This window comes from Dunckerocampus dactyliophorus, chromosome 2 (assembly GCF_027744805.1).
Source record: "Dunckerocampus dactyliophorus isolate RoL2022-P2 chromosome 2, RoL_Ddac_1.1, whole genome shotgun sequence".
Lineage (NCBI taxonomy): Eukaryota > Metazoa > Chordata > Actinopteri > Syngnathiformes > Syngnathidae > Dunckerocampus > Dunckerocampus dactyliophorus.
In genome coordinates, this window is record NC_072820.1 from 8,354,086 (window position 1) to 8,370,085 (window position 16,000).

General features: G+C 40.4%; 1 protein-coding gene across 1 annotated transcript; it reads right to left on the minus strand.

Moving 5' to 3' along the window:
• Positions 1 to 229: 229 nt before the first annotated feature.
• On the minus strand, positions 230 to 12,817 carry pif1 (PIF1 5'-to-3' DNA helicase homolog (S. cerevisiae)). The gene is made up of 13 exons (XM_054767325.1): positions 12,758 to 12,817; positions 11,683 to 12,257; positions 11,330 to 11,453; positions 9,912 to 10,037; positions 9,570 to 9,723; positions 9,391 to 9,505; positions 7,397 to 7,503; positions 7,176 to 7,315; positions 5,118 to 5,224; positions 4,940 to 5,027; positions 3,332 to 3,477; positions 691 to 882; positions 230 to 504 (listed from the first exon to the last, which is right to left on the minus strand). The coding sequence occupies exons 2-13, from the start codon at positions 12,241 to 12,243 to the stop codon at positions 454 to 456; spliced, it is 1,911 nt and encodes a 636-aa protein (XP_054623300.1). The 5' UTR covers positions 12,244 to 12,257; positions 12,758 to 12,817; the 3' UTR covers positions 230 to 453.
• Positions 12,818 to 16,000: the final 3,183 nt, after the last annotated feature.

Sequence of the window (16,000 nt, forward strand, 5' to 3'; positions counted from 1 at the left end):
ACTTGATTATAATTGTCTCAACAGTCATTGTTTGAAAGGAAACCTAGGGCCATGACAGCACTGTACCCCTAGCAGAGATCCAGCAAGAACAGAAAGTACCGCTAATAAAGGACCACAATTGAATGACTATTCTCTATTAAATAAAAAAGACATACCTGTATTAGGAAAGAGATATCTAAGGGGACACAGAAGACCAAGGAAGAACAATGTGTTCCAAAATCTGCTCCATATATTTGATACAACATGATGACAATAAATAAGGCATGTAACATTTAAAAGCTTTATTAAAAAAAAAGACTACTGAACACATGGTGGCAGTATGACTCCATTGTGTACAATCAGGGCCGCAAGAGTCCCTGAATAGACTTTCCTTGATAATCAAGTTTTCCCCATGTGGCTACATGGTAGCAAGTGCAATAAAACTGAAACCATACAGATGGTGCAGAACTACTCTCACCAGAGATTCTCTTTGTTGCCACTGTCAACATAGTCATCCATGGCGGTCTGCAGAGACAGAGGAAGGTCATTGAGAATAAAATGTTGGCAATCCGGTGTAATGCAGCTGCCACACAATGTCGTCACTGTGTCTGGGTGTGGAATATTAGAAAACGATTGTGTCGATACGTATACCATTAACTGTAAACAACTGATCAAATGGGCTAAATACTGCATTACAGGGTCTTCACCCACCTGCATGAGCAGCCTTTCCTTCCTCAGTTTCTTGTAGAAGAGAAGAACATCTGGGTCAGCCCGGACCACACGCGGGTCAAAGTCCATAACCCTCAGACCTTCCAAGCTCCGAGCCCGAGACAAGGCAACGTATGCTTGGCCGCTCTCAAAAACACGAGCCAGAGAGATTTCCACACAGTCTAATGTCATACCCTGGAAGAAATGAAGAAATGCTCATTAAAAGTGCATGCGCCTTCTCCTCCTCTAACCACCACTCTGGAGTAATGTCATTTCCTCTGAAGGGATGCACGTGTGCAGCTGCTGTGCCTTGCTTTCTGTAGATTCAACATTGCTGACACGGTGGTCATGACAAATGAACTCAATTACCCAGAGGGCTTTCTCTCTCTTGTTTTGTCTCCAACCAATTTTTGAGGTCAGGATATTGGAAAGTACAAGACAGCAGAGTGATTTGTGATGCCAGAGCCACAGCTTATTCATAGGTAAAAGGCTAAATGTACCATCTAACACATTAATAGCAATGTGTCTCATTTAGAAAAGCCTAAAAGAAACAAATTGGCAAACTGATGGCTCTCTTTATGACGAGTAAGTAGCTTGTGTTGCATTAGAGTGCTGCAAAGTAGGTGCAGCATGCAGCCAACAAAAAAGGCCAGTGGTAAACAACATGTACAAGGTGCATTTTGAAGTAAAATCAGGAGGAGGAACATTGAAAAAAAGTGTGTAAAATTGAAGGAAGTAAAATTAATTAAGGCCCAAAATTAGATATTGACGTCAAAGAGCCTGCGTATGTGGATGGTGATGTACGGAAATACACATTTTACAGTATATAGCCCAGGTAATAACAGTTTATCAATCAGTACTGTCAATTGTGCCACATTTCTGATGCATGCCCCCCCCCCAACACACACAATAAGACAACCTAAATATCGAATGCAGCCGCACGGTCGCCGAGTGGTTAGCATGTTGGCCACACAGTCAGGAGATCGGGAAGATCTGGTTTCGACTCTCCGTTGGGGCTTCTCTTTGCATGTTCTCCCCGTGCGTGCGTGGGTTTTCTCCGGGTACTCCGGTTTCCTCCCACATTCCAAAAACATGCATGTTAGGTTAATTGGCGACTCTAAATTGTCCATAGGTATGAATGTGAGTGTGAATGGTTGTCTATATGTGCCCTGAGATTGGCTGGCGACCAGTCCAGCGTGTACCCCGCCTTCTCGCCCGAAGTCACCTGGGATAGGCTTCAGCATGCCCGCGACCCTAATGAGGATAAGCGGCATAGAAAATGAATGGATGCATGGAAATATCGAATGCAATTGATAGGCTGTCTGTGGCCCATTTACATGCACCATTACTTCATTATATTACAGCAACTTTCCTGACTCTGAGGCTCATTTCGAGTCATTCAGTTTCATAACTGAAGAAGACTGGTTGTCATTAATGACTGGTTGGGAGGAGCGATTGTATTCAAGCCGCTGGCTGTCACGGATAGGCGGCTGCCTCGAGGGCGCTAGCTTTTGCACTGCAGGCATTAAAGTATATCCCGCCGTCTTCCTGCTTTGAGCATGTAAACTACCCCCTAAGAAACACACACACGCACTTTAGTCATATTTGTTGTCAGCTAATGATAGCAGTTTAACAAAGTTTAGCTATTAACGCATTGAATATATAGCCTATTGTAACAACAGCCTGACTAAAAATTGTTGATCGCTGATATTTTTAAATTTAACCTGGCTTGTGTGAGCGCGCCCTCCAAATAAATCAATAATCACCTTTTAATTATGATAGGAAAAGAAAGAGAAAGTTTGCTGGGTAAAGATTGACATAAGAAATCACTATTCCGTCGGTTTGAAGCAGAATGTGTCAATTTGTGTAGACTTGGCCATTGGTTAATGCTTAGTCTGAAAGCCGCTAAGGCAAAAATGGAGTGCACTACTCTGCACAACCAGCGGAGGCGCTGTTCATTCGGTCTTAACTGTTTTGTGGTCGGCTTCTGCTGTGGAAAAACTTCCCTTAATATTTTCTGTCATCTAAAATAATATTTAAGAGAATAATTTGCCCCCATATATCGGCAAGGAAATGCCAAATGCCTTCTTTGACGTCAAGTAGAACGCATTCGCCTCTCTTTCCTGTCACTGACGTCTTATTCGTACGCCATTACTGGGAAAGGCTGCACGAGGAGTCAAGGGCCGACTTTAAGATTCCTCCTGAGGGCGACTGGAACGTCTGGAACTTTTATAGTCTTGTTTAACCTGCAGTGATGATTTTTTTTTTTGTGCAACTGAGAGGAACGTGAGTGGGTTACATCATCCTGTAAATTTATTGGAACGAGGACTGAATTGACAGGCAGACATGACGTGTTTGTCCAAATTTATGCAGAAATATTTCAACCTTCAATCAAGATGATTAAGCTTTAGGTCAGAGAGGAGACTGCATTTAAAAACCTGCAGCCATTTTTAGCAGCGTGGATGGGATTAGATACAGAAAAAAAAAAAAAAAAAAAAAAGTAAAATAATTTGGTTTTGTGGGAAATTAAATAAAAAATAGACATGCATCAAGTGATTCAGTGACTCGGGAGAAAACGTACGTTGCTGTAACCACTCAAGTGACGTGAGTCGATTCTATCACTTGCGCAAACACGGTCGCTCACCTGACTCTTGTGGATGGAAATAGCCCAGGCCAGTTTAAGTGGCAGCTGCTGTCGGCTCAGGTAGGCTCCGCCCCCGGACTTAAACACCCAGCGTTCAGGCTTCAACACTTCGGTGACGCCACACAGGAAGCGCACGCGTGGGAGTCCTGAGGAAAGACCAAGCGTGACGCAGACTTGTCTTGAAATTAATGTAATTTCGGAAATCAATTCACAGAATAGGCATGACTTATTAAATATATACACTTAAGACAAACCCTGGCTGTATATTTGATGATTTTATATATTTGATGAATGGGTATCTTCAAAATGGAAATTACATGCACCCAAATATAGCGATTTATTATTTTTTGCACCCAAAATGAATTATACATCCACTCTCAGTGCAATGTTCTGAGTTTAAAGTTGAGGAGAGTGCTCGACATTTGGGTTTTTTTCCCCCCTTAAAATGCATCCACTCAGAGAATATAATATGGTCAGGCCTCCCTTTTCTCCAAAAATTCGGAGCATATTTTGTGGTGTTTTCTTCTCATCCCAAAGAGTTTATTCTCTCTTCTCCCACAGGAACTAAAAAGCTCTTAATTTTGCGTTTAAGCAGAAGTGCAGTTACTGCAGCTTAGAGGTTTGGAAAAAGATGTTTTCTTTATTATTCTCAAGGTGCCGCGTCTCCCTAATGTCTTCTGGCACCTCCCAGTGGAGGCCGGCCTCAGTCCATGAAAACCCCTGCTCTCTAGATTATGCTGGATGTTACCAGGATATTTTAGAATGGTTAAAAATGTATTTTAGAAAGTTATCCGTATTCCTGATTGGACAACTTTGAGAATTGCAGAAAAACACAAAACCAGAATATTTCCATTAATATACAGCAATCTTTTGTTTATTTCGGTGAATTGGCTCCAGACCCGACTGTGATAAGTGAATTTCCTTATTTATTAAATTTAATATTTTTGTAGTTAGAGCATAGCACCTGTTTATGACCTTCTAATTGCACTTTTTAACATTAGAGCCCTCTAGAATAACACCCCTACAGTCATCTTTACATTCCTATTACCCGGTATAGCAGACATAAGACAAAATAAGACATAATATAGACTCGCATGTTTGCATTGAGAGAGTTATTATTTTATTTTAAACTTCCTGTTCAGTACTTTAAGCGGTCTTTGGCTCATCAGTGTAACATTACTGACACCTAGTGACGAGTGCAGAAAACTACATATCACTTCTTTGAATGAGTCTTCTGAATGCCTTATAATTGTAGTTGTGGTTCATTTCGCCATTTTTATGCTTGAAAATGCTTCATTTTAGGCAAAACACACATCAAAGTTGCTACAATATGCATATTTTAACTGGTAATAGATTGTATTCATCCATGAAACAGCAATGATTTATTAATGAATATATTTATAGAAAACCGTGATAGAGTGAAGCAGTGAAATTTAAAGCGCAAACTGGCGAGGGACGAGCACAACTTTAGCCACTAATTATTCACGATACCCGGATCATTTTAGACTTAACGGTAACCCTTCCAAATCCACCCGCTACTTGAGCTTTCACATTTAAGGATGTTCTCCACACAGCTTGCAATAACAATGAAATAAGCCTCGCACTAACCGTGTTTTCCAGGCTCAAAAGCCACCACTACCCCTCGGGCTCCGTTCACCAGACCTCGAGTGACATCCAGGTTCTTTGTCAGCATGACCTTGATGACGAAGCAAACAAACACACGATGATAACCGGTGTGTCGTCACTGGTGAGCAGCATTGCAGTGACTTCCACGCACACACAGTACCTGTGCTCCCACTTTGAGATGAAGCAGTCTGCTGACGGGGCTGTAGACGTCTATCGTCCTCGCCAAGGCCGGGTCGCTGTCTAAAGCCTCAAACAGTCGCGCTGACCCTGAAGAACAAGCAGAACTTTACTTATTAAATAACTTAAGTATGGTCCTTTCAGTGCACATGTAGAATTAAAAAGAATGCACAGCGGCACCTCAAATGTGGAGAACCCCAAAAGTCGAACAATTTGGTGTTCAAAGAACATTTTCAAGAAAAACTCCACACTCTTTACTGTTCCTTGGTATTAGCATATCTAACGTATTGTGTGGAGATATGGGGTAATAATTATAAAAGCAATCTTCGCTCACTCAGCGGCTGCAAAAAAGATCAATGAGGATAATTCATAATGCCAAGTAAAGAGAACATACAAACCCTTTATTTTTAAAATCACAGATATTAAAATTTGCAGATTTAGTACACTTTCAAACCGCTACAATAATGCATAGAGTTAATAATAATTTGTTACCCAAAAACCTCACACAATATTTCTCTATCAGAGAGGAGAAATATGATCTTGGAGGAAAATTAAACTTCAGCCATTTATATGCAAGAACAACGCTGGAAAGCCACAGCATTTCTGTATGTGGAATTAAATTATGGAACGGATTGAGCAAGGAACTCAAACAATGTACCGAGATGAGCAAATTCAAAAAAACAATACAAGCAGTTGATGTTTGCTAAATAGAAGGCAGAAGAGTCTTGATCATCACAATGATTGTTCTGTCACGTTCGTTTTTTATTATTACACTGATTATTATATAAAAATATGACATGGAGTGCAGGAAGTGAATAATATGTACTGTTCAAGATGTGGAATGGATGTGGGGGTAGGATTAAATAAGCTCTGCTTCTTCCTACTCCCTTTTAGACATGCGGAACTGTGAAAGGATGATTCACGAGATGCATTCCATTGTAACCTTCACGTTCAAATAAACCAAACCAAACCAAACGCTTCAAAAGTCAAATTCAACACCCCAAAAGGGTACCACTGATGGTAATGAGAAAAAGTGTAATGATAACCATAGAACAGGAAATTGAACTTCTTGAGCCATATAAAAGGGTATGGCTGCTCAGTGTAACATGAGCACTACATTTACATTTTTCTTAATCATTATAAGCAAGTACAAGCTAACATAAATAGCATGTAGCTGAATGCATAATTGCTCATGATTAGCATGAAAGTGACCAAAGAAGGTTCCTAACAAACACAGCTCTTACAACACAGGTGTCAAACTCAAGGCCCAGGGGCCAGATATGGCCCGCCACATCATTTTATGTGGCCTGCCACGAAAGCCTGGGAATAATGTGTGTCAATAGTGCAGTCCTTTTGACAGAAAAATTGTACTGCAAGTGGTTCTTCTAAAAATATCCCATGATGCAACAAGATATTCCAAGCATTTTTTGCTATCAAAGATTAATACTTGAATATCAGCTTCTCATTTCAAAGCAGGTTATGCATCAATTTGTTAGTAAAAATCATCAAATGCACGGGCAATTGTGTAGTATCATAAAGGCAAATATACATTTCTATTCATGTGTACTGACAGTTAGAAGCGGCCCTCCGAGTGCAGCCATAACTGCAATGTGGCCCTCAATGAAAACCAGTTCGACACACTTGCCTTAAAACATGCTTTTCCCTCAACCGGGTAGCAACTACTTTATAGAGTACACACTGACATACGAGGCTTAATCAGCTCCACAATACCTATAGAACGCCACTATCGCTCACCTTAATTCTCCCTCTATGTCACATGACCGACTGTCAAGTGCCTTCAAAGGTTGAGTAGTTTTACCCGTTGAAATGCAGTGAGTGTGTCTCGCTCACACACATGTAAACATGTAAAAAGGGCGGTAAAAGTCAAATAATAGACGTAATGACTGACTGACCATAACCAATAGGGTATGGGACTCATGGAAGATGACTTGTTTTTGCCCGTTTTGACCGGAATCAAAAACAAAACCTTCCAAAGAGGAAGGAAACGTAGTTGAGAGGACACGTAGGAAACACTTCAGACCTGGCAGCTGCTGCAGCTTATTGTCGTTGGTGAGCTCCACATCGTCCTTGTGTGTGCACAGTCTGGTTGCTACGATACCGCCCCTGTCGACCTGACGGTAGGCACTTTCTGTCAGCTTGGTCGTGACCTCTTCTGTTGCCCTGAGTGGAGTTGATCAAGCCATTTGGATAAGAAATTGTTCCAATATTAAAAGGCTGTAATGGGATTGAATTAGAAATTACCTGCCCACCCTCACCGCCTGGAGGAGGGAGATGAAGGACCCATCTGTTTGTCGCCGCACCTCTGTTAGCTCCATGTTGACCTGGATGACTTTGCGCCAACATCTGGCCTAATGAATTTTTAAAAGATACAAATAAATAATGGGACATTTTAGAGTTTTAAACAGCAACAATGCTTAGTGAGAAACTAATTTCAGTTCCATTGCGGCACATAAGTGTATATAATACACACATACGCATAATTGCATTTGATAGCATTTTTAAAACGCTAAATGAACATAAACGCTAATACCCACCGGTTGCCCGATGTAGGGATTTAGTGGCCCCACGTGGTGATATTACAGACTGCTGCCCCCCCACCACCACCACCAATGACAGACTCATGTTTGGTAGCTTTTTCCTGTGCTAATTAATAGGCGACACCCACCATGTGTCACATAGTGGCTTCTCAAACTTCTCACCACAAAACATAATTGGCCCTCGATTAGGGTGGGTGGAAGTAAGTGAAAGAAGAATTCTCACAACCCCGCAGTGTGTGTGTGTGTGTGTGTGGGGGGGGGGGTTGTGAGAATTTTAAATAGGTCTCGCGTGTTGGACAAAATGTAGTCTTGATGCTGGAATTTAGACAGCTTAAAAGTGATTTTATTAAGCCCAACTGGGAACACGCCGTTTGGTGTGTCTGTAGCTTTAATGCTGATGTGCTGGGTTTGGCCACAACTATGCTATTGTGCTATCAAACTTACAGCTCCAAGGTCTGTAGCTGACTCCGTACGTTTACATGCACTAAAAAAGCATCCAAAAAACTGCAGGACTCACTTGCCTCACCATAAGAGTTCCAAGACGAAAACCACTGCTGAACAAAAAGAACTTTAAGGCTCGTCCCAATTTTGCCAGAAAACATCTTGATGATCCCTAAGACCTTTGGGAAAATACTCTGTGGTCTGACGAGACAAAAGTTGAACTTTTTGGAAGGTGTGTGTCCATTACATCTGGCGTAAAAGTAACGGCGCATTTCAGAAAAAGAACATCATACCGAAGTTAAAATATGGAGGTGGTAGTGTGATGGTCTGGGGCTTTTTTGCTGCTTAGGAACCTGGAAGACTTGCTGTGATAAATGGAACCATGAATTCTGCTGTCTATTAAAAAATCCCGAAGAAGAATGTCCGGCCATCTATTCGTGACCTCTATATATATTTTTATGAGTTAATATACGCGGACACTTAGCACTACTATGCTAGGTGTTGCATGCTAATGTTAGCATGTTCGCGGTAGCGTAGCAGCATTTTTATCCGTTTTTATAAGTGCAACTCATAGAAACACACTGTGCTATCATGTGATAGCATGCTAAGATTAGCATGTTAACAATGCTAGCATGCTAAAATTTGCACAGTAGCGTTTTTAGCCATTTTTTGTCAACATTGACAGACACCCAGTGCTATCATACATGTAACGTTACTACATTACTCGCAACATTACTATTGTTAACATGCTAACAGGAGCATAGTAACATTTTAACAGTTTTCATGAGTAGAAACTTATATAAACATTTAGTGCTATAACGTTACGTCTTGCATGCATTAGCATAATGGCATTTTTTTACATTTTCATAAGTATTAACATATGCAGACACTTAGCGCTACCATGCTACTCAATTTCCCCGTGCCCTAAATACTCGTATATTCATTCTGCATTTCGACACTCACGCCTTTCCTGCTCATTTCCGTTTTTCCCTTCATCTATTCATTCTGCTTAAGCATTCGCGCACTGCCATCATCTAGTTATTTTGTCAGTCAATCTGCCTGAGGTCAAGAATGTACATTAAAGCTGCAAACTACTCCGAGGGCATGTCTTGCATCACTGATTCAGAATTTAGCTCACTGTCTAGCTCAGACTAAAGGACAGCCGTCTCAGCAAGGACAGTACAAAAAGAAAACAATTAGGCCCATGTGTTAATGTCTCATGTCTTGCCTGATCTTCGTACACAACCAATCACCGACCTGGAAGCAGAACTTGGCCTTTTCCTTCCCCTTAGAAACAGGAGGCAGCTGAAGGAAATCCCCACAAATAATCAACTGAATGCCCCCAAATGGCTCAGTGGACCTCCTCACTGACCTGTGTGCAGGGAGGTAATCTTTAACGGAATTCTAAAATAAGAATATAGCTCTAAAGATCTGACCTGGCCACAGACTCCAGCTTGTCAAAGAAAGTAGCATCCACCATGGAGATTTCGTCAATGACGAGGTGTCGACAGCTGGTCCAGTGCTGCAGCACCCCGGGCCTCTGGGCTAGCTCGATACACTGTTCCAATGGGGCCGAGCCAGAGCCAATACCTGGATGCACATTGAACATGGAGGGCGGATGATTTAAGAAGGACACAGAGGTGTGACCATTCAGGAAATCTTCATCAGCGCTACTTGAAATGTGAGTTTTTACAGTATATCATCACAGTGCATTTTCACTGTGTTTTAACTGTTACTTTATTTTGCCAGCGTGATGGAACCAAGCCTGGCTGACCGACCTGCAAAGTTGTGTAGTGTTGTTCCTCCAATGTGACATGCAGCCACTCCTGTGCTGGCGGTAGCAAAGGTGCTCTTTGGAGGGAGTGACCCAATTATTCTTTTCAGTAAGAAGGACTTCCCAGTACCTGAAAGCACAATGGAACTCATCATTTACCACAGGCAAAGATCAATGCATCTACAGTAGAGCCACATGTCTCGAACTACATTAGGGACCCACTCTAAAAAAAAAAAAAGGTGTGTCAAAGACTGGGCAAGTTATCAAACAGCGGTGGATGAGTTCCGATGTTAATTTTAGGATAATGGTGATCAATTAAGCAGTCGTCAAAGCGAAGATATGTTCTCTACAGTACCAGTTATTTACCAATATTAAAAAGAGGATTAAAACAAAAAAAATGACTTTGATTTTGTCTTAAAATATTTTTCAAATAAATTATTTGCATAACAATTTTTTTCCCCATAAACACGTCTTGAAAAAGAGAGTCCGTCTTACATTTGGGTCAATACCCGAAGTATGGCCTGCAGGCCATTTGCAACAACAGCATAAATGGGGAAAAAAGCAGCAACATTTTTTAAAAAGGCTAAAGTTAAAATATTAAGTGAAAAAACGAATTAACAAAAAAAGTATTAATTTTACGAAATAAATAAAATAAAAATAATCATAAAAGGAGCAGAAAAATAACGTCATTTTAGCATCATAAAGTTGAAATATTAAAGCAAAAAGATATTTTTAAAAGGTGTAGTATTGTGAGAAACAAAACACTGAATAAAGTTGTAATTTTTGAAAAATTAGGTTGTGGAAAAAGTTACAATATTATGAGAATAAAGTCAAAACACTATGGGGGGGGAAAAAAGATCAAAATTACAAGAAGAAAATTTACAAAAGTTGAAATAGTTAGAAAGGTGAAAAAAACAGCAGAAATGGAAAAACGTCAAAATATGAAGAGAAAAAAAGTTGCAATTTTAGATTAAACCCGTAATATTTATGAGGAAAAATAACATTATTTTAGCAGCATAGCGTTGAAATACTAAAGAATTATTTTATTATTTTTTTTTAAAGATCATATGATAAAACAAAATTTGCAAATTTTACAGTATATAGACACATACACATTTATAAATACATACATATACGCACAGAGTCAAACCTCTTGCCATCCAGCCTTTTTGGTAGAGAAAGAAGAGGAAAATAAACACACATGCACGTGTCAATTTATTGAGACCGGAAAAATGATCGACTTTGTTTTTATTTATCATGCAATTAATTGATTATCGTGACTGGCCTACTGGTATAGTTGAGTTGGTGAAACTCCACAGTTCACATTTATTCAAATTCATACATTCAGATCAGCGAATACAAGTGGAAAACAAATGCTAGCTGATTGATATACAGTACGTAAGAGAAACGCATTTATCCTACCTGCGCTGCCTGTGAAGAAGACGTTCTTTCCACTCAACACAGCGCTGAGGACAGCAGCCTGTCCTTGGTTCAGCTTACAAGACGGTAGTGACAGGATGGGCTTCTTGCTGGGGTTGGCTTTCACCTGAAATGATCAAAGTGCATATTCCAGTTGAAAACTTTGAAAATACTTAATAGCAGTGCCAATATTATGGAAGCAGATTACTTTTTTTTTTTATAAATTGCATGGCTACGATGTCAACTCTCCATTCATTCATTCATTCTTTACCGTTTCATGCACTCCTTTCCTCCATATCCCCACAGTCCTCAAAGTAAGTTCTAAAAGGCTACTGCTGCACCAAAAATTTACTCACAGGGCTGAAGTTACAGACGCTCCTTGATCTTTTGACCTGCTGTCCACTTCCTGCTCCTATGGTCCTATTTGTGCAGTCTGAAAGGCCTTTGGGACGACCATTACATGTACTTCTGAGCTCATTGACCTTCTGGAGGTCTTTTTGCTGCAGGGGGCTGATGGCCTCAAAGCTGCGAGGCAACCCTGCTTTGAACTTCTCTCGGTCGCTCAGAGGTTTGCTCCCCATCCTGGCCTGGTGTTTGATGCTCAGAGTTCTTAGGAAGAGGCTGAGTTGGTCAGGAGGGCAGTTAGAGATGAGCACCTGGATGTTCTCAGGGAGCAGTTTGACAGTGCACTTCCCATCACGGGCAAATTTTGTGAAAAGTTTGAAGTCTTTCAGAGGATAATTTTGCGGCACTTTTCCGTCATGGATGCGAAGGATGATTTCCTGGAACTCATTCCGTCCCAGAACAACAGTGGCTTTGCGGATGACCTGCCTCCGGGTGGCTTGTCCAGACGCATTTAGGTGCTCTGTTGTTACACAACACTGCAGTTGGACACTGCTGTCCTCAGATCCAGACATTGCAGCCACTTTCTCTAGAAGACAAGAGGCCACATACACGGATATATCACAGTTTGGTCACACAAGCTGAAAACTGACACTAGAAAACAACAAACATCACAAGTTAATTATTATTTATTTTTCTTATATTTTCATATTTTGTCATGTAACTAATTATTATTGTATTTAATTATTTTTTTTTATTACTATTCACTTCTTAACATTTTTATATTTTATTCGCCATGTCAATTGTTATAGATTGTCATTTTTTTTTCTCTTTGTCTCTCCCCGTTAGATCACAGGAAGTGAACAAACTATCAGTCATCGCTGAGATGGAGAAGGTTTAATATGAATGAATTGTGCACGGTGATGTTCCTCGGTGTAACTTGTTGAGCGTGTTTGACACAAAATAAAGCATATACTGGGGATGAAGCAACGCATTTTTTAAGCAGTTCAACTTAGTAAGTCAATGCAACAACGACAAAAAAACTAAATGGTCACAATGGCATGCATACGCGGTTGATAAAAGATTTACCTGTAAGGTTTCAGCTCTCGCTCCCCTTCTCTTGGCGAATCTAGCGAAAACACCAATTTCAAATCGTCGGCGTGCGTCAATTGAGCCAATCACATACGGAGATAGCTGGCCAATCCGCGTAAGGAGATTTAACAACGCAGCCAATGAGAAAGTGCGCAGAGGACCCTCGTGACGTTGCCGAACCAATAGATAACACGCATGTTCATACGTCATTCATAGTGCGTATTTCCGGAAATAGTCTTGACGCGTATGTCTTTGTCTATTTAAATGTAAAAGTTAATTATATTACATGGCGATAATGAAATACAAAAATATATATGTGAGTGCTTCAAACTTAAAGAAACCTGTCTTTTGAGTTCGAGTCAGTAACTGTTACAGTTTAGTAGGAAAGACTGACATAAGATAACGATCGCAGCTTTTAGCAATCAAATAGCTATTTTGTTTTCAGGAACACCAGTGTTCACATATAAACAAATCAGCAAAACCAATAGGTACCCACGCACAATCAAAAGCTAAAAATGGTAATAGTTGTAGTTTTAGGCATGTCGAAACTCAGTCTTACTATATTGTTAAAGCTCAAGTCTAATAATGTTGCAATATATCTCTTAGGAAAACTACAAACATTTGAGCCGCAATTTCAGTAGTTGGTTGTGCCAACGACTGATAGTACTTACATTTACAGTAAACACTACCTTGTGACCTGTGCACTTGAACCCAACACACCACTTCACATTTCTACCTCCAAACCACACATTTTAATACTCTGTGTTCCAAATAAATTCACATGAGCCGACATTAACATTTGCTACCCAGTGTTATGGTGTGGAAGTGGGGAATTACATCTAATCTGTTTCACAGCAGGCACTGTTTACAAATTGAAAGCTAGGAACACATTGTGTTATATTAAAATGATGTCGAGCGCACATAGTGTCAATTTTAGTCAGCAGTAGCACGCATTAGAACGCATTTTCATTACTGCAGAGTGTGGGGGCTGGTGTTTTATTTCCACAATGGCATAGAAAGAACACTTTCACCTAATTTTTGCCACTCTAAGCATCATCTTAAAATCCCAATAATGAGTCACTCGCTGATGACCTGGAGCTGACAGCATCTTGCGGTCTTTTTTTTTTTTTTTTAAACACTACTGGAGCTCCAGACAGAATTAGGTACCTTACTTGTCTGTCAAACTAAAGGGCACATCTGCCTAACCTTCCACTTAACCATCAACCCCACCACCCACATGCACACACACACACACTGACAGTGACAAATACATACTGCAGCGGAACCTGGAGGTGCAGGACCTCCTCCTGGTCCAGTAGCTAATTATCTGTATCGGACAGCACAGCACCATACGTGTGCCGAGAATCAATCAATGAGAAAATGTAAAGATTTAGTCAGAAGAAGAGCCATCATTTTGTAAAGGATAAGTTGTTCCCTCTGTCGAGCACAGTAAGGTATATCTTCTCAAATGCAATTTCACTTTTATGAAACATGGAGCTCCCCTTAAGCCACAAACCTCTATTTCCTCTGTTTGCTTGGTGTAAGAGGTGTCTGGTTGGGCATGACTCACATAACACGCATGCTGTATACACCATTCACATGTGGCTGTTATCAGATAGAGAACTTGGTGATTATTTCAGCTTTCTTTGCCTCAATAAATGCTAAAATAGCAAAAATTCACACACAATTACTGCCTCTTTTACACTTTCCGCATTTTGTGCACACCGTTTGTAATTAAAATACTCATTCCTACGCTAAATCACCCCCCAGGAAGAATGACACGAGTGACTTTAGATTTCCAAATTGGTGTTGCATGACTGAAGTGTAGGATTTGCATATTTACCTCATTGGCGCTCAATCTCCATAGTACAATTTGGGTGCACACATGCAATGCAGTCAAATTAGGCTCTTTGGAAATAGCACCCAGAAGATGGTGGAATGTCACCAGAAATATCAGCTCATAGTTTCAAAAGTGTAATAAAAGGTTGCATGACTCATGTACCATAAATATGAATTCAAAGCAATCACCCTAATCATTAATTTACATCATTTGCACTTTTATGCATGGACCACAGGTGCCAGTTTTTACATGTACTTATTCATTATTTTTAAGATTATTTAGTTTTTATAAACATCCATCCATTTCTATGCTGCTTATCCTCACTAGGGTCGCAGGGCTATGCTGGAGCCTATCCCAGCTGACTTCCGGCGAGAGGAGGGATACACTCTGGACTGGTTGCCAGTCAGTCGCAGATTTTTTAATATTTATTTTATTATTTTTGTTAACACCTTTTTTCCCCCACAACAGCATATGCTGTTACACATTCTTTATTCTTTTCTCTCCCTATTAGAAAATAGTAACATTTAACTGCAGGAAGTAAGCAAACTAATAGTAATTGTTAAGACTTGGAGACGGGGTAGGATTATTATTTTTTTCTCCATTAACATTTTACGAACATTTCTTTTATAGTGTGTCACATCTTCAATCACAACATCCTTGTACCCCCTGGCCCCCCACCACCTCCTTTCCCTTTCCCCGCACCATCCACCTAACCACCAGGCACGAAGAAAGTATTTGATCGTGTAGGACACGACACAAACAGATAGCAAGTGTTCACTCACTCTGTTCATTCCGCTATAGAATCAACGCAACCAGGTGTTGAGACAGATGCACAGAGTGAACTCTCTTGTCATCCAGCCTGTTTGGTAGGGAGTGAGGAGGAAAACAAACAAAGATGCAAATACACTACTGATCAAAATTTTAAAATTTACATTTTGCACTGTTGGACCTCCAGGAGGTTCTAACTACATAGAGCTTCAAAATGAAAAAGAAGAAATGGGAACGAGACAAAAAAATCTGAGTAAGCAAACAACCATTAAACTGAAATAGGCGGTTTATCAACTGATCGAAAGGTTAAGATCACAGCTTAAAAAAAAAAACCCTGAAAGCCCCCTAAAATTGAAAGAAAATGTAAAAAAAAAGTCAGTAATGAGTAGTGCGCCATTCTAGTTAATCACCTCAAAAATTGGTTTGGGCATGCTTGATGCCAGTGCTTCCAGGAGGCTAGTGGGAATGTTGAGGTGGTGAAGAGCCACTGTCTGGGACTGATGTCCATTTCTGTAAACTTATCTTGCCATCCATCCCCAAATGTTCTCAATTGGATTTAGATCAGGGGAACATGCAGGATGGTTGAAAAAGCCAGTCATTACCACACAGACAAGGACCTTCAACCATGAGGG